Source organism: Rhinolophus sinicus, chromosome 5 (genome assembly GCF_057876585.1).
Source record: "Rhinolophus sinicus isolate RSI-liver-muscle chromosome 5, RSI-T2T, whole genome shotgun sequence".
NCBI lineage: Eukaryota > Metazoa > Chordata > Mammalia > Chiroptera > Rhinolophidae > Rhinolophus > Rhinolophus sinicus.
Genome location: NC_142505.1, coordinates 77,637,947 through 77,656,565, shown reverse-complemented (window position 1 = coordinate 77,656,565; position 18,619 = coordinate 77,637,947). Strand labels below are relative to the sequence as shown.

Below are 18,619 nucleotides of genomic sequence, written 5' to 3'. Positions count from 1 at the left end.
AATTTTTAAAACACTTTGAGAGGGCCAAACTAAACAGATCTGTGGGCTGAATCAGCTGGTGAGCATAAATGAGAGCAGCCTAAGGCCCTTAGCACAGTGGTCCGCTCTCCACATAGGTGCTAGTTATTAACACCTTGGCCAGGTGGACAGTCCTACCAGCGCCTACCTGACAGGGAGCAGTAACTATACAGTAAGGAAGGTCCTCTGGAGCATGATCCCCGACCGCTGCCACCCTTCTCATAATGCTGTTTCCTGCTGCCTAGGACCAGTGACCTGCCAGCATGCAGACCTGCACCCCACCCTCGGCCAGTTCCCCATCCAACCTGCCCTCCATGAAATGCCCCAGAGTCCTCCTAGCAGGATGCTATTAAGGGAGCAGATTTTGTGGCGGCTTAATTGGAATAATAACTAGGCTTCAGAGGGAAGCCACTGTTTTGCAAGTGAGGCTTCTTTCCTTTGAACCAAGTCTGTTCCAAAGGCCTCCCCTGCCTCAGGTGGGCCTCCACTGTCAGTGGCTAATAAAGCCCTAGATGAGACCTGGGCGTCCCTGTGGGACAGCCCTTTGCCCCATGACCCCCCCACCCCCACCCCAACCGGGGGACAGGGAGGACTCCTTCCCCAAAGCTGAAATCCAGGGCTGCATATGCAGGTGGCAGGCACCGAAAGTTGACCTTGGCCTCTGGGTTTTCCCTCCACTGGCCCTTCCAATCTCTCCCAAGCAAGGTCTGCTCTGGCAGAAAACCTCCGTATCACAAGGTAGTTGCTTCTGGGGACAGAAAGTGCTCCTGAAACCCTTCCTACAAACGAGACTCTAGGAAAGAGTCCCCTTTTCCCTCCATTTGTACCCCCCACACCATCCCCAGCATGGAGACACAGATAGGAATCTCTTCTTTGGGAGTGTGGGTATCAGAGGGTCCCCTCAATGGAAGAGCACCACGGCCTCTCTGTGCATCGTCCACCCCACAGCCAACCCTTGGCAAGTCCAGTGGGCTCTCCCTCCAGAACATACCGTGAATCACCCCTTTTTCCCCCATCTCTACTTCTACCACACTAGTCCAGACCCAGACTCCTCATTTATCTCCCAGCTTCTACTATCGCTCCCTCCTAATCCAGGATCCACACAGCAGCCAGAATGATCTTTAAAAAGCATAAATCAGATCATGTCATGCTCCTATTTAAAATCTTTCAAAGGCTTCCCTGCTGACCAAAGGACAAAACTCAAGCTCCTGACCACGAGAACCTATATAATTTGGCCCCTGCCTACCTCACAAGTTCACACGAACCACTACCCCTTCCCCACCACTTTCTAGCCACACAGGCCTCCTTTCATTTCCTGAAACAAGCCTAACAGTCCATGCTTCAAGACCTGTGCACAGGTTGGGCTCTCTGCCTATAATGGTTTATGCAGTCTATGCGTGTCTGACTTTTCATCTTTCAGGTTTCAGTGTAAATGTCACAGAGGCTGTGCCTTGTCTAAAGAAAGCTCATCAACCGTTATTCACCACCTTTACAGTATCCACCCTAATTTGTACCTGTTGAGCTACTTGTTGAATGTCCTTCTACAGAATGTATGTTCCATGAGAGTTAAGTCTGTGTGGATCCCCGCTGGAGCCCCAAGGCCCTCCTCACGTTGCACGCCACACATAATAGGGACACGAGACATGTCTACTAGAATACTGAGTGTATTCTTGTTCCCTCCCTCCAGAAGAGTAGGGACCACACAGCCCAGCTGGCCTGCCTGTAGTGTGCAGGAACAAACACCCCAGCCCAAGATTTCGTCCTGTTTTCACAGCCCCCTTCCCCGTCTTCACCTCACACATTTTCCAGGAGGCTTTATTTGGTTGGACTCCTGGCTAATGATCAATGTCAACTCAGTAATAGGGCAGCAATTTGGTGGCAGATGTTTTCTTGGCAGCACTAGTCATTGGTCTTAGAGGGGGCCTCAGGTCTGGACTTGAAACACCAATGCCCAATGCCAGCCCCCTTTAAAGACCTTTCTGCAAATAAACTCAAATAAACACCCTGGGCCTCCATTAACGCCCTTCCAGCTGACCCTGGGAACAGTGGGCCTTTCAGGCCTGCTACTGCAGCCGCTCCCTGGGCAGTTAAAATACCCCAACGTGGCCTCTGGACTCTCCTCTCTGGGGCCACCAGGCCTGCCCTGACTGCCACCACACACAGCAGGATTTCGTCTTCCTCCTTAAAAAAGGGGGGTGGGTGGGTAGGGGGAGGCTTTCAAACAGGCAATTTACCATTCCAGACACAATCTTTCAAAGAGAAACAAAAACTCTCCCTGTCTGAGGCAGACCACTAAGGCGTGTGTGTAATAAGATGCTAATACAATTTAATGATATTTCGGCTGGAAAACCTGTCCTCAGTGCCTCCTTGTGTCGGCAAGGCCAGACATTCAGAAAACAAGAACTGCACACTCTTAAATGGCTTTAAACGGGGGTCAGAGCCCCACTCTTTCCTATCTCTCATTAACTTTAATGCCTTCTCAGGGACAGTAATTGCCGTTACAAAAATGATTTTGTACACAAGATCCTCAAACTTGCTTCTCCAAGCACAAGGAAGCCCGAACTCTCCTCCGACACCCATCATGGCCCACCTGCAATTCCAAGTGTCCCAGAGTGCACCCAGCTTCCCTCAAAGATGCTGCCCACACCCACTCTCCAGGCCCAGTTCTGGGGACATACCGAGGAGCTCCTGGGAGAATGAAAGGGGCTTTGTCTACTTTGTCCTTCAGCACCTCTCACCCTACCCTCCACCTCAGAGAGGGCAGAGCTCAGTCCGCTTGCTCCCACAGATGGCTGCCCACTGGCAACTGCAGAGTGCTTCTCATCCCTTCTTCAGAGAAGGGAGCTGGCTCTTCAGCCCAGCCTAAAGGGGAGAGATCAAAGGTCAAAACTGTATCTGGGCCCTCTCCAGATCATTCATAATAGTAAAACTAATACTAACTAATCAAGTGCTTCCCACAAACCTGCCTTTCGGTTTATTCTTTTTTATGCCATATTGCTTAACCTATACACCCACCATGAGGTACGTACTGTTATTGACCCTATTTGTAGATGAAGAAACTGAGACACAGAATAACTGTCATCATTGGTGACTGCATAGGCAGCATTTAAATCTAAGCTATCTGACTCCAGATGGCATGCCCTGTCCCACTAGGTTACAATGCCACTCCAGAGTGTGGCTGGGGTACTCCAGAGTCCTATGGGTTGTCTGAGAACCTTCCTGGATTCCTAAGCTTTGAGCCACATAGTAAGGGTCCTATGTGGAGGTCAGGGAAAGCCAGGAGTACCCTCTCTCCTCACAATTCTGATGTGGACTCCCCTCAGATAACTTAAAGGGAGAACTGTGAAGCCCACAAGGAGCCTGCTGGATGAGCTGTGAAGAATATGGACTGGAAACCTGACCTGAATCTTGGGTATCAGAAAACTACCTCCCTGGTAACCGGAATACCAGTTAACTACCAGTTAACCAGAACTCCCTGCCCCCACTCTCAAGGACATGGAAGTCAGTCAAAGGCCTAACGTCAGGACTCTGGGATGCACCTGGGGACTGGGAGCAGCAGTCCCACCTCACCTGTCAATGAAAGCTAAGTGGAGATTTCTAACCGCCTCTTGGAACAGTGTTACTGGCCATTTAGCCAGGCAATTTAGGGAAAGGAAAAGCATGTTGGATGGGAAATGTTCTGGAAACATTTGCTGCATCCTGAGCCCAAACAACTTTATCCTTAAACACTTCATCTCCAAAAGTGCTGGGGAGACCCCTGGCCAAACAGTTTCAAATCCAACATTCACTGCGAGTCCTGCTGCGAGGACTTCCCTCTGCGAGGCATTTGCTGTGGAACCAAATGCTTTTCCACTCTAAACAACAGCCAATAGCACTTGGGACAACTGAGAGGGCTCCAGATCAAACAAACATCCCTTTTTTTTCTACCATGCAAACTTTCTCAATAAATTATTCGCCCACTTCGGATCAAAGCTTGTTTTTGCAGCCTGTGACCTAAAAAGCAAATAGCATCTCTTAAACATGAAAGCCCTCCTCCCTGCCTGGGTCGGCTTTATTACTCATTCCTTCCCCTTACAGTTATTCTGTTGTTATTTCCCTCCTCTGCTTGTTAGATGGCTCTGCAAGTCCCAACCCGCCCCAGGAAGATGGGACAGGAGGGATGTTCACTTGGGGCCCAAAGGTGAGAGAGGAAGTCAGGGTAGGGGAGAAGCCAGCACCCTGGGAACCCAGGAAACGGGGCCAGACCCGGTTGGCAGTTCCCTGCCTGGCCCTTTTGCCAAATGTCCTACTGGGAATTTTACCAGTGAAGGGAGTTAATGCCACCCTGGAGAGGAGGGGCCAGGCAGCCCTACCACCACACGGGCCCAGAATTCAGTTTGCTACAGAACCGTTAAGGGGATTCTCCTGACAGCTTCTCTGGGCTCAAAGCTCAGCGCTCCTCCCCTTCCAACAAAAGCAAGGTGACAGGTCAGTCGTGCCCATTCAGCCCCTCCCCTTTGGCAATGCTGAGTGCAAACAGGATGCCTCCTGATGACCCCCTGCAAATCAGCCCCTGGGTGAAACTTCGTCTGTGTCTCGGAATCCCGCAGTATATGGGGGTGGGGGTTGCCAAGTGCAGGGGCAAGGTTTGCAAATCTGCAGAGATCGGAGTTGCCGGCTGCAGCCTGCCCTTGGCACGGGGCAAAGGAAAACATAGCCCTTCCCGCCCCCACTAGCCCTGGGCACGAGACTTGCGGCGAAGGTGGTAAAAAAAAGTCAAGTGCCCGGGCCGACGGCAGAAGCTAAGGGGATTGGGAGTGGGGTGGCAGGCGCCTCCAGCCTGCCCCTGGAGGTAGTCCGCGGGACAGCAGGCTGGAGGCGCGCCGGCGTGATTCCGACCGCAGGAGCCGGGAGGAGGAGCCGGAGGTGGCTGCGGGGGGCTCCAGCCTAGGCGAAGGAAGGGCAAGAGGCGGTTCGGGCCCGGGGCGGCGCCGGGAGGTGGACTAGACGCCCGGGGCGGAGGAAGGGGTTTAGGTGATGCGGGTAAGGGCTACCGATCCCCTTGGGGGGTGGGCAGCTGTGTGTGGTGGGGTACATGGTGCGTGTGTGGAGATGTCCTGGGCGTCTGGAAGCTACAGTGAAGCCTTCCTGCCTGTCTCGCAGACAACCCCATCTTCTGACACAACAGCTACTGATGGCCTAGCTGACCCCCTCTCATCCCTTGGCCTGGAGAAGAGGGTGTCTCAGGGCCCATGGATAGAGGGAGCCACAAGTCCGCACACTGGCGGGGAGGCAGCGGGCGGGAGCCGCTCCGCAGGCGCAGGCGAGTGGGTGGGAAGGAGGGAGGGAGAGAGAGAGGAAGAGAGGGAGGAAGGAGGTGAGGCCGGGAAGATGCCACTGCCGGGGGCGGGGCCGGACCGGGATCCGGGAGAGGGACTGCAGCGGCGCTTGGTGGGGGCGGGGGCTGCAGTGTCACACATTTGGGGGTCAGGTGTGTAAGTCCCAGGCTGGGGCCGCCACTTGCCTACGTCTTCCCGGTACCACCCAGGGCGCAGGGGCGGAGGCGAAGGGCCGGGGACTGCAGAACCATCCCCGGAGTGGGACGCGAACCGGCTGAGTTGGGATAAGGTAAACAAGGGCCACGCCCCCTGCCGTCGCCCCGCGGGCGCGCACCCGCCGCTCCGGCCGCCGCCGGTACATTTCCACTCTCTCAGCGCTTCTCCCCCGCCGGACTCCCGCGCAGCCCTGGAGGTGGGAGCTGCCCCCGACCCCAACCCGCACCCCCTGCGCCGGGGCCGCGCACCCTCCATACTCACCTGGAAAGGGCGTCCCCCACCCCTCCAAAAAACTGTTTTAATTTGTGCAGTGCCTCCGCGCCCGGGAGCGGAGCATGCTGCCCCCGCGTGCAGCGCCCGCGTGCACCCAACCCGGAGAGGGGGCGACAGGGCGGAGGCAGTGGCCCCCGGAAGGTGTCTGGGACCCGGCCGGCTGCACGTGAGCCCAGCGCGGGGTCATGTGCACCGGCTCAGCCCGGTTCGGCGCCCGGACGTGCTGCGTATCAACAAAATGAAACTCGAGGCGACAGGAGGGCAGTTGGCTCTGGGTCCTCCGAACCCCCGTCCCCGGCCGCGCGACCTCCCCTCCACACCGGTCTCCCGCCGCAGTCCCTCCGCCCGGCTGGAGCCCGCGGGGCAAGTTGCAGCCCCGGCGCGCCCCCGCCCGCCCGCGCCCCCTCGCCGGCCCGGGGGCGCTTTGCCGCAGTCATTAATAAAGAAGGTCGCCAAGCTCACCCTTCCAAAAGTTGTTGTTGCATGCGCCCCTCTCAGCCTCCCCGCAATGTACTCTTTAAAACACGACTGACCAACATGCGCAATCTCTCTCCCCTGTGCTGTGCATCCCCCCCTCCCCCCCGCGCGCTGGCTTCCTAGAACAGGCAGCCAGCAGGGGAGAGAGGGAGCGAGTGAGCAAGAGAGAGAGCGAGGGAGCGAGGAGCGCTGGCAGATCTGTTGCAAAAACACAAAATAACGCTGTGGAGATGCGCAGGGCCCATCGCTGGGGGCTGGATCTTACCTTGCTCTGTGGTGCCCTTCCAAGGGGCGCTGCCCTCGGCTACGCGCCGCGGCGGGGGCCGGCGCGGGAAGGATGCTCCCGAAATCCGGAGCTCCAGGGGCCGGCACGGGCGGGCGGGGGGCGCGCATCCATCCGGGGTCGCGGCGAGGGAGGCGGCGGGGCCCGCGGTGTCCCCGGCCCCGCACCCCTACTGGGGACGGTCAGCCTGCCGGACCCGACCCCTTGCCGCTAGGAGTGGGAGCAAAGTAACTCCATGGACGCTACTCACCCCCCCAAAATATAGCTTCCAACTGCGATGGCCGCGGTCGGCACCATTCACCAACCCCCTGTGTATGTTTCTGTTTCTTTTTAAACCAAGACTTCCTTGTGATCTCTTTAGAAAAAAAAAATGTGTTGGGGTGGGGGTGGGGGCGGGCGGGAGGAGCAAGGGAGGGGGAGTAGCCACTTTTTTCTTATTCACTCGGATCTCCACTCCTGACACCCCCCCGTCGCCCGCCCCCCCACCCCCTGCACCCAGTTGTTTGGCTTCAGCAACGGGTCCAGGTAGCGTTCAAGGCCTTGGGAGAAGGGTGCCCTGCCGGGCCGCCCGCCTGCCTACACCTCGAGCTCGGACTCCCCAAGGGCTCTGAGGCGCCCCCAGCCCGCCCTGTCCCCAGGGCCGGGCCCGAGCGGCGGCTGCGCCCGTGCAAGTCCCATCAGGTCTGCTCACACTTCACACACTCACACACATACCCCGCCCCTCCACTCTCTCACTCACACTTTCTGCTCACACCCCGCCCCCTTTGCGCCCCAGACCCGGGCGGTGCCCCCCGCAACCTTAAAAAAAAAAAAAAGCAAGCTTATACTTAAAAAAATCTTTTGGCGCCATATTAATGACGTACTTAAAATTTGCCATTTCTCCCTGCGTCAAAAAGACGTTTCTTTGCAAATAACAGCCTGAAGGCGACACTCGCGGAGCGAACGAGGTTTGCACTGAGCACCCCGCCTCCCAGGGCTCCGGCGCTGAAAGACCCTCGCCCTAGGCCCTGCTCCTGAATCGCTGGTTTAAAAATGCGACTCGAATAAAACGCGTGGCGTTTTACAACGCCAGAAGTGAGCAGAAAGTGCTGGCAGGAGCAGAGGGGAGGGGCGCGCGCGAGTCTGGGGGAGGGGGCGCGGCCCTCCTCCCCCACCCACAGCAGATGGAACGTAACATCCCGGGCGGGGGAAACTTGAAATTGTGGGCGACCTGAAGAAAGGAGGGGCGGTCCTTAGAGAGGGTCCCTCTCGGGTTCGTCGCCCCCTCCCCCCGCCCGGTGCCTCCTGGCACCCATCTCTGCCCCGCATTTCCGGGGGGTGGGGAACGCAGTGATGGGTGGGTGGGTGGCTGCACGTCCTGGCCCCAGTAGGAGTTTGCCCTGGGGTATCTCGTTCCCCTTGCTTGTCCTTCCCATTCTCCCTAAAGGGTTAAAAACCGAGGGGCAACTTCCAAGGGCTGGCACTTGGCGAGGAAGCGGGACGCCCCTCTCCCCACCCTTCGTCTCCTCGCCCCTCCTCCTCCGGCTCCACTTCCCGACTTGACCTTGTGGTGCACAAACAGTGCGCTCGGATCCTCGCAGTTTCTGGAAGAAGAGCTTGCGCTCGCCAGGCGGGCGGACTGTCGGGCGGCTTGCGGGCGGTGGCGGGGCCTTGGGTCGGTTCCCGGAGCCGTGGGCCACACCCACTCAACTCGCTGCGCCCGCCGCGCTCACCTTCTCTCGAGGAAGGAGTAGGGCTGGCCTCCTGGATGGGGAGGAGTGAGGGGCAAGCTGCTGCCTTCTCCGGATGCTCTCAGCTGGGGAGGGGGTGGTCTGGTCTCAGGCGGGGTTTGGCGGGGGGAGACCTGGGAGCCTGGCCCAACATCCCAAAAGTATCATTGCCAACTTTTTCTTCCCCCTCCGTTTTGGCTGCCCCTCAAAGATGATCGAATAATTTTTCAGCTCACCTTTGGCTTTGAAGGCACATGGGTGAGTTGTGAACTGGGACAGAACCGCCTTCCCTCTCCAAGACTGAAGGTTGTTTATTCTTTCTTTCCCCTACACCCCCTTCCATAGAAAGATAAATATTCAATTTACATAAGATGACATTTATGTGACAATTAAGATTCCCCAATGGAATGTTGTGAACACATTTGCCTATAGGAGAAATAAATCTAATAATAAACAAACTCATAATAACAGCACAAACCATCTGACAGTGGATTGTCTACACAACCAAAAGGGAGATGATGGATGCTGAAATAAGCACATTTTACAAGAAAGAAATAGGAGCTCAAAGGGAGTCAGTGCAACATTTCCTTGGCCTTCATTCACAAAGTCTGGGGAAGCTTGCCCCGCAAGATTGAGGGGCTGGGTATCACCTCCCAGTTAGACCTGGTTCTAGCTCTCAGTGGTCAGTTGGTAGAATTTGCCCAACCCCAAGCTCAGTGCCTGGAGACGGATGTGGCTGTGAGCATGTAACAAAATGCTTAAATACTTGGGTTCTAATCCTGGCTCTGCAGTTAGTTCAGAAACTGCTTGATGTAGGCAAGTTAATTCATCTGTCTGGTTCGCTTTCTCCTCTTCTGTACAATGGTGGTGGCAGGGTTCCTGAGGCCATGTGTGCACACAGACATATATGTATATGTGTACATAGACATGCTATATTTGTAAAGCAGGGCCTGCTCAGTGCGTAGTGCACGTTAGCACTTTCCCTGGTGCTTACCTTTTAGAAAGGTGAGTGTGTTCTCTGCCCTCTGAAAGCTCTTAACACTGAAAAACTGGGGGACAGTGATTTCTGTTTTACCCGCCTTGAGGACATATACAAGATCTCCCAGTGTGGTCAAAAGGGAAGGCCAGGAGAAAAAGCTGTGATAGATGGTCAAGGACTTCATGGTCAAGGTCCAGATGGCAGTCTAGCCACACATCTGAGGTGGGAGTGAAGGCACCAATTTCTAATGCGCCAGTCCAAGGGGACTGCTCTGGTTAGGTCTAGTCGCAGAGGGCTTACACGCAGGAGAGGACTGCACAGGCTCCTCTTAGCCATCAGGTCTCACGATCCTTGGCAAGCAGCTGAAAAATGACCTAAAGAGGGAGGGGATGACCATCTATAGAGCACAGACTGCTGTGCACTGTGTGAGCCAACCCATTTCATCCCTGCAAAACCCCATCTTACCTATCCAGAAAGGGTTAGTAACTTACCAACAGTCACACAGCTAGCAAGTGGTGGCAGAACTGGCATCTAGTCCAGCTGACTTTGAGACCCACCGTGTTTCCCGGAAAATAAGACCTAGACAGACAATCAGCTCTAATGCGTCTTTTGGAGCAAAAATTAATATAAGACCTGGTATTATGTTATTATATTGTATTGTATTTATTATATCATTTATATTATATTATATTATATTATATTATATTATATTATATTATATTATATTATATTATATTATATTATATTATATTATATTATTATATTCCTGGTCTTATATTTTATAAGACCTAGTATTTATTATATTATATTATATTATACCCGGTCTTATAGTAAAATAAGACCGGGGCTTATATTAATTTTTTGCTCCAAAAGACGCATTAGAGCTGATTGTCCAGCTAGGTCTTATTTTGGGGGAAACACGCTATGTGTTTTCCATTTACCACACTGCCAGAAATGAAAAGTATTAGTATTATTGGTTTGATTAGGGTTGGAGGCCTGATTGCTGTATAGGCAAGAAAGAATTTTATGGGCAGCACTTTGCCTGTGAGGTGATTCTCTGAGTTTGGGTATGACCCAGGTGCCCTAAAGAGTCCTTGGAAGGACTTGTTTAGGACCGCCATCCTTGGGTTCTCCACAGCTCTCTGCTACTGTTTAAGGTTAACCTTGGAAATGTTAACAGAATGATAGCTGTAAAGCTAATTATAACTCTTAAATGTTTATTAAAAGTCTCACAAATCATTAACTTTTTACAAAAAAAAAAAAGAAAAGAAAAGAAACAGAGTTCTTGGAGATACAATCATTCATTTTTTTCAACAAATATTTATCGAGTGTCTTCTGTATGCCAGGCACCATTCTAGGTGCTGGGGACACTGTACAGACATGACAGACAAAAATGCCTTTTCTCATGGAACTTATTTTTTAGTGGAAAGAGATACACAATGAAAAAAAAAGGTTTTAAAATATTGTATTTGAAGGTAAGTGCGATGGAGATAAATTAAATGGGAAAGGAGGGTAGGAGAATGTGGGGATATAAGTTAAAAAGAGTCCTCAGGGAAGAGCTCAGTGAGAAGATGGCTTTTGAGTCAAAGGAGGTGAAGGAGTGAGCTATGAGGGTTTATGGGGGAAGAGCATGCTAAGCCCAGGATTCTTAACCTGGAGTCCACAGACACCCCCCTCCAGAGGTCTGTGGATAGAATTCATGGGGGTCTTCACCTTAGACGGGAAAAAAGATTATACCTGTATTTTCACTTCAATTGAAAGCATGTCCTTCAATTATGAATGCAGACAACAAATCACAGTGATATTAGCAGCACCTGTGACTTGTTGCTAGTAGAAATCACAGATATTTTCATACCACATTATAGTTTTGGCAAATCGCTTAAAATATCATACACATCACTACTTCAAAATTATGCTGCCAGCTCTTGTAATTTAATGAATTTAAAGAAATACATATTACTATATTACACATTTACAAGTATTTTTAGAGTTGCATGTCCATAGAATTGGTTTTCTTTATAATTTATGTAACTGGTTTTATGGATTTGAAGATATTATACTCAGAAGGAGTCCACAGGTATCACAAACTGATAAAGGGCCCATGGCACAAATTCCAAGGTTAAGAATCTCCCTGTCTATAGGGAGACCAGCAAGTACCAAGGCCCTGAGGCAGGAATGTGCTTGATATGTATACATGCAAAGAAAAGATCATATAGGTATTGTTAGAAATTTGGCTTTTGCTAAGAGTAAAATGGAGAGTTTGGAGCAGAAGAGTGACACAATCTGACACTGGATTTTACAGGTTATTCTGCTGCTAGAGGGAGGACAGACGCAAGGGGGAAAGGCTGAAGCAGGAAGACCCGTTAGGAGGTCACTGAAATAAACCAGGTAAGAGATTTGGACTAGAGTGGTAGCAGTGGAAGCAGTGACATTCTGTATATATTTTGCAGAATTTGTTGATGGGGTATGAGAAAACAAGGAGTCAGAGATGAGGACAGAGTTTTGCCTTAAGCCAGTGGAAAGATGGAGTTGTTATTAACCGAGATGGGGGAAACTAGGAGGAGGAGGTTTTAGGAAAGGATAAGGGGCTCAGCGTTGGACATGTTAAGCATTTTTAATAAGCACCTGGTCATGCTTGATGCCCTTGGCCTTGAACCACACTTTGTAAAACACAGAGAGCTTATCCACCGGGTACCAAGCATTGGCCTGGCACCAATAATTGCCCATTTGACAAAAGCTGTTCTTCCAGGGGTCCTTATTAGGAATAAAAATTCTTTTCTAATAATTTGTAATTTATGTCCAGAAGCAGAGGTCCAGCATACCTAAGCACAAAATGGAGAAAACAGCACGAGAATCATTCAACATTTATTCATCAAATATTTACTGAGTGCCTACTATGTTCTAGACAGTATTCAAAGGCTGGAGAGACAGAAAGTACCTGACTCAATAATTTGTCTCAATCATCAAGGTACGCAGAAGCCCCGGAGTTAGCCACATGCTCTAGGAGCTAGTCTCTGTGCCAGGTGAGAAGTCCTATGTTCAATCACTAGCTGCTTAAAGCCGTACTTGTTCAAAGATGCACGTGCACATGTACCACCTGGAATCTTGTTCAAGTGCAGATTCTGAGTCATTAGGGCACGAGAGTCTGCATTTCTAACAAGCCCCAGATGCTGCTGGTCCACAGATCACACTTGTAGCACAGGTTTAGATGGGGTAGGAAAATGGGGTCACAACACTTGCCCTCACAGTAGAGTTTCTGGAGAATTCTGGAGAATCCTGAAGGGGAAAAAAATGAAATCTGGGAAGACTGTACAAATGCAGGTGAGGTTTACTCACACTTTCTTCTGTCTCCTCTATTTCTGGAATCCAATCCTTATCCTCCCACATATAGTGAGTGGCATTAGGTGGCCCCCTCTAAAGGAGGGAGAACATTCATTCTGTTGGTCATTTGGTAAATATTTGCCGGCTGTCTACTCTGCGACAAGCCCTGTGCAAAGCACATAATTCGGCATTCACGAGAGGACAAATCCAGCAGCTTCTGCCTCCTAGGCTCCAGGCAGGGGCTGCAGCTGGAGTTTGGGACAGACAGGAAAGCTGCCCAGGGCTGTGTCTGCGGCTGAAGACACTGCCCTGGCAAAACCTAGCCTTGGCTCTTTCTGTGGTGCACTATAAATGCATGCCTGGGAGAGGCACCCCTCCAGAGCCTTTGCCAGTTGGTGTAGGGATGGTAGTGACCAGCCCTAGGAGATGTCTGGATGATGTGCCAGCCAGGCCACCTGTCCCTTCTCAGACTCTCAGACCCAGCCCAGTGGTCACAGATGGCAGAAGGCAAAGTAGATCCCTGGAGTTTCTAAATGCCTCCCCGGAAGCTGGCAGCACACAGTAACTCCAGCCAAGTCAGGGACCAGCTTGACCAGAATCGAAGTGTGAGACGCCCCATTCGGAGGTGAGGGCCCTGGCCTAATCCAAGAACCACCAAGAACCAAAGGCACTGGCTCCAAGTCAAGCTGAACAGTCCAAGCAAAACCCTGTCACCTTTTCCAGGGTTTCTGATAAATCAAAGTAAATCTCCTCCCATCTGGCAGTCTTTCAAAGACCCTCCCCTGCATTTACTGATGAGTTCATAGCCACGCGGGAGGTCACTTGGTTTTATTGGAAATAGCACGCATTTAACAAGCACCTATACAAACAAGGCTCTATCTTAGGGCAGTGGGTTCCAGGTCCAGATCTGTCTTCAAGGGACTTAGGTCCATTTAGGAAGACAAGTCCTTAAGCATCTGCAGGACAGTCAAGGTAAAACAAGCTGTCTTGGGAGCCTGTGGGATAGAATGGCCGTCAGCTTCCTGAGAAGGCCCACAGATGGACGTGCATGGAGATGGCAATTCAGATCCAGAGAGATGGGCGGAGTCTGCCTGGTCCACAGCAGTGCAGTGAGATATAGAATATGATGCTAATAGCGGGCCCTAGGTTTCTTCCTGAAGAGGGAACTGCCCTTTGTACAGGAGAATATACTAGTAAGCTGCTTGCAGGCGAAAGGTGAGCCCCAGGGTGGAAGGAGACGACAACATACAGTCTCCTTCCAGGAAATCTACCCCCGAGAGACATTCTGATGTGGACACAAGATCTGTTTAAGAACGTCATTATAGCATTGTTTGTAACAGAGAAAAAGTGGAAATAACGAATGTCCATCACTAGAAAATGGGCGAAATCAACCACAGCGCAAAAGAGAAGGCAAAAGGAAAAAGAATTATGTGGTTTTGTGTGTCTGATGTAAAAAGAGCCCTAATGAAAGTGTTAAGTGAAAAGTAAGTTTCATTGAATCACTTTATTGTACACCTGGAAAAAAAAGCAAGTTTCAGGCTAATATTCACGTTAAAAAAAATAGCTACAAAAGTCTACATTTTTATGCAAATACAGACACACAGATCTATGTGATTTCATAGAGAAAACCAAGTATTTGGAAAGATACTCGTCACATTGATGACCGGATGCCTGTGTTGGAATGTAGGGATGAGGCTGGGAAGGGGTGAAGGGCTGGGCTGTGGAGATGGAGAGGAAGGGCTGACCCTGTGATGCTGGGGGAGCCCCAAGAAGCCCTTTGCATTTGGGCAGCGCTCGTTGCCCCCCAGGTGCTTAGACTTCTCCAGGGACAGAAGCATTGCTGGGTGGAAGGACATACTCTCCCAGCCCAATGATGGGCTAGAGTGTCGTCCTGGTGGCCAGGGGCAAGAAGCCTGCCCTCTGGTCTAAGCCTCAGTGCTGACTCCTGGGTGGCCTGGGCCCCAACTGGCCCCCTCTGGGCCCCAACATCAAGGTCCCATCGGGCCCCGCCTGAGATTCCAGGTCCATTCCAGAGCCTTCCCATGGACGTTGAGCTCCAGCAGGAGCAGGAGAAGCCCCACTTGGCCTTTGGTCTGCTGGCACTTGGGCATGGGCCTTGCTGGGGCTGGGACCCAGTGTGGGAAGAGAGAAGTTCCTGAGCAGCATGGCCTCCTGGGGGAGCTCCCTCCTTTGACAGGTGGAGTACCATTTCTGCCAAGCACATTTGGCTTGAGGATACCTGACCCAGCCTGACTCCTTAGGGAGCAAATGTGGGGGTGGTTCATTACCTGGTGGGCCATAAACGGTTAATGATACTGACTGATGGAGCTCCGGGCTGAGTGAGAGAGACGGAGAATGCTTGAGGCCGAGACTTGGGCTCTGGGCCTGAGATGGTGTGAGCTGTACGCAGGTGCAGATCTGTTCTCATACAATTCCTGTGGTTACTCTAGGCTGGCTGCAGGCTGCAGAGATGTGTTAGGTGAGGTCCCTCCCTGAAGGTACCACCGGATGGGACAGAGACATATATTGGATTTGGATGGCGTCGAGTATAGGATAGGATCAAGGTTCAGTGTGGAACCAGAAGCAGCAAGGCCAGCTGGCCCCAAGAGGTGCCTCACCCCAGTCCAGGCTTCCTAAATGGTGTCCTGGCCTTCAGCAGCCTCCCACTGCTGGGAAGCGCTCCAGAGTGCGAGGCGGTTGCCTTGGGAGCCTCCTGCAGGCACTAGTGAGCAAGCTGTTTCTTCCTTCGTGCTGTGGACAGAGTGACTTGTGGGCTTGGGCTGGCCTTGGACACTGTAACTGCTGGCCATCCAGGACCTGCAGCTCTGGCAGGTGGCGAGCTGCTTCCAAATGTGCTGGATCTCCAGCCAGGGTCTGCGGGAGAGGCCTGGAAAGGAAGTGGCACTGAATGCCTGTGCAATGAAGATGCTTGGACAGAGGAATTCTTGTCGAGCTGATCCTCAGCTAGGCCAGCTCCAGGCCGATTATCCACCTAATACAGCTCCTCTAGGAGAGTCCTGCAGAAGAAGAAAACCCTGCATTATCCTGGCATCCAGCTGGGGCAAGAGAGGCAGATTCCTGGGGGACAGAGGGAGCTATGTTGGGCAGTGGGGGCGTCTCTGGAGAACCTCTGCCATTGGACATCCCTGTTCCGTAACTGCCCACAAAGTTCAAGGAAAGGCAAGCAGATCTTAGGTGTCCCGGGGGGAGGCGAGATTCCTAGACTGGAAACAAGATGAGGTAGGATGTGAATCAGTGCTGAGATGTCTGCTTTGGCCCTGTGTGTGCATGGGAGGAGGAGGGAGCCAGGAAGGAGCCATTATGTCAGGGAAGAGGGAAGAGAGAAGGCACACATGTGTTTGCATGTACACATGTGCATCTGTGGGTACCCACATGCATGTGTGTTTGTGTTGTGTGTCTGCATGTGCCCACACATGCCTGGAGTCCCCATCTTCCGTGCTATCTGCCCAGACAACCTAAAAATAATTTCCACTTAACTTTAGGATTTGTTATTTCATGCATAAGATGCTTGCCCAGCAGATATACTTTTCTACCCCCACTCTATCTAAGATCGAGTTCAAATGAGTCTGCATTATTTATTCATACACAGGATGGCTAGTAAGCAAAAGGCCGACTAGAACAGCCTGGATTTGGCTGGAAAGTCCATATAAAAACAGTGCGCATGGATTGGCAGTGATGACATTAATGGTGGTGGTGATGGTGATGATGACGACGACGACAAAAAAGGACCTCATATGGCTACTGGGGTGTCATCAACCCTTTATCTCACCCACCCATGATGTAGAATTGGACACATGGCAAGCACTCAGGGGCTATTTATTTATTAATAATTTATTTGTAGACATTGAGAAAGAACGTCCACATATGTGACACATGTACAAATATGGAGCTAGATGGTTGATAGATAATTCATCATGGACAGAGGACAACTAAATGATAGATTGAATTTAAAAGCCAGTTTGTTAGATAAATGGCTGAGGGGTGAGGCAGTTATCAATTGAAAGATTCAGGCCATGGAGGAATGATAGATTGAAAAATAACTTGTTGATACTTGATAAAGGGGTAGGAAGAGAGATAAATTGTGGCCAGGTGACAGGTCAATAGATCCGTGGTCAGATCCCAATAGATAGATGGGAAAACAGAAATGTAGCAAGAAAGTGAGAGAGACAGACAAGAGAATGAGAGAGGACAGTGTGTCCCCCCCATAAGATGGCTCCGATGGGCTCCCCAGAACCTGGAATGTATTACACTTACATATAGCAACAGGGACTTTGCAGATATGATTAATTTAAGGATGTTGAGATGGAGAGATTGTTCTGGATCATCCAGGTGGATGACCACACGTCTTACCACTGACCTCTCTTTCGCCATGTTCCAGCCTCTCCTGCCTTCTTTTCAGTTCCTGATCGTGCCACACTCATTCCTGCCTCAGGGCCTTTGAATTCACGGTTTCCTCTGCCTGCTCCTTTTCGTCACTCAGATCTCAGTCCAAAGGAGAGTCGCCTCCCTGCCTCCAGATTTTTGTCCTCAAGCCTTGAGTACACTCCGTTCCTGGGGCCTGGGTCAGGGCAACGGGCTGTCCAAGTGCCTAGCCCGCTCTGGCTGGCACAGTCCCCAGGCCTGGGTCCCGCCCAAGGCTGCGGGATGAGTCATCAAGCCACAGACACAGTCCCCTTGTTGGAGGGACCTGAGCAGTGATGTTGTGGCAAACTCCGAGGGCTAATGGCCTAATTGCAAGGGAAGTTTAGGAATTTCCCCATTATTCAGACTCACACAGGGCCAGGAGGGGGCCGGCAGTGGCCCATGTGGGTGATGCTATTACCTCTCTTCGGACTGACCTGAACCCACCTGAGCTAGGCCAGGCTGTGGAGGAGCAGATGGCTCATCCCTGATTGAAAGGGGCTCAAAACTTCTCGACTCCTCCTCCATTCCCCTCACCTTGACTGAGCACCCACTGTGTACCAGGCACCATGCTGCCCTACTACAGGCCAGGCCCTGCCCTGAGGAGCTTACAGGGTAGCTGGGGATGCAGGCTGGCCAGCAAACCTTACAGATCTAATGCACAAGGGCTCGGCATGGGGTTACGCAGAGACACCGCACTCAACTCTGCCTGCGTGGGACAGGTGATGGGACGGGAAGCAGGTGAGAGGGCTGGCCAGAAGGGACGAGGTGGAAGCGTATTCTCGGCAGCAGAACCAGCCTGGTGTGGTAGTTTCCTAGGGCTGCTGTAACAAAGTATGTACCACAAACTGGGTGGCTTAAAACAACAGAAATGTGTTCTCTCATGGTCCTGGAGGCTGGAAGTTCGAAATCAAGGTGTTAGCAGGGCCACATTCCCTCTAAAGCCTCCCGTGGAGGATCCTTCCTTGCCTCTTCCAGCTTCTGGTGACTCCTGGCTGGTGTTCCTTGGCTTGTGGCAGCATAACTACAATCTCTGCCTCCATCTTCACATGGCCGTCTTCCTTCTGTGTCTGTGTGTCTCTGTGTCTTCACGTGGCGTTCTTCATGTGTGCCTATGTCTGTGTCCAAATTTCCCACTTCTACAAGGATCTCGGTCATACCGGATTAAGGCCCACCTTGATGACTTTATCTTAACTCACTTAAATCTGCAAAGACCCTATTTCCAAACAAGGTCACATTCAAATAAGGGGTATTAGGACTTTAATGTACCTTTTTGTGGGCACACAATTCAACCCATAACAGTGGGCAAGAGCTTGGAAGGGCCAGAGCTCTCCACCACTTGCCACCTCATTACTCAAGCTTTGTAAACATTTCCCCTGGGTGGCTCTCTGGTCCTTACACCTGCCTGGAATGCTCCCACCTCCAGACTCTTGCTCCCATAGTCCCCCTGTCCTGACAGCTTTTCTTTCTCGATCAGCCGCCTACCTCTTCAAGAAACAGTGTCAGACACTGACCAGGAAGCGCTGGTGCCTTCCTCTGATTTCTGAGATCCTCGCAGTCTGAAGGCTCATTTAGTCTGCAACACGGTACCCAGATGGGTGTC

The 18,619-nt window shown here is 51.8% G+C and overlaps 2 protein-coding genes and 1 long non-coding RNA gene across 11 annotated transcripts in view; 1 reads left to right on the top strand and 2 right to left on the bottom strand.

The window, feature by feature from the left end:
- Positions 1-8,271, bottom strand: part of JADE2 (jade family PHD finger 2) — a 48,610-nt gene extending 40,339 nt beyond the window's left edge. The window contains exons 1-2 of one of the 7 annotated variants that reach the window (XM_019740277.3): positions 8,129-8,271; positions 2,697-2,880 (exon numbers count right to left, since the gene is read on the bottom strand). The gene's annotated coding sequence lies outside the window, so the exon portion shown is untranslated. Of the gene's footprint in view, positions 1-2,696; positions 2,881-5,813; positions 5,928-6,287; positions 6,423-6,567; positions 7,306-8,128 lie in introns of those variants that run through there. The other 6 variants (XM_074313522.2, XM_074313523.2, XM_074313524.2 and 3 more) reach the window with 6 other exon arrangements.
- On the top strand, positions 4,535-6,286 carry LOC148758272 (uncharacterized). 3 transcript variants are annotated; one of them, XM_088798612.1, is made up of 4 exons: positions 4,535-5,040; positions 5,161-5,320; positions 5,546-5,748; positions 5,864-6,286. In XM_088798612.1, the coding sequence occupies exons 1-4, from the start codon at positions 5,035-5,037 to the stop codon at positions 5,993-5,995; spliced, it is 501 nt and encodes a 166-aa protein (XP_088654738.1). In that variant the 5' UTR covers positions 4,535-5,034; the 3' UTR covers positions 5,996-6,286. The 3 variants fall into 3 exon arrangements, 2 of the variants coding, with proteins under 2 accessions (XP_088654738.1, XP_088654737.1); XR_016021344.1 differs by lacking the exon at positions 5,161-5,320 and having other exon boundaries at positions 4,539-5,040; positions 5,546-5,625; positions 5,864-6,001; XM_088798611.1 differs by lacking the exon at positions 4,535-5,040 and having other exon boundaries at positions 5,059-5,320.
- A 2,912-nt stretch (positions 8,272-11,183) lies between the features above and the next one.
- LOC148758271 (uncharacterized) lies at positions 11,184-17,558 on the bottom strand. The gene is made up of 2 exons (XR_016021343.1): positions 16,973-17,558; positions 11,184-15,611 (listed from the first exon to the last, which is right to left on the bottom strand). It is a non-coding gene; the product is annotated as an uncharacterized LOC148758271 (long non-coding RNA).
- Positions 17,559-18,619: the final 1,061 nt, after the last annotated feature.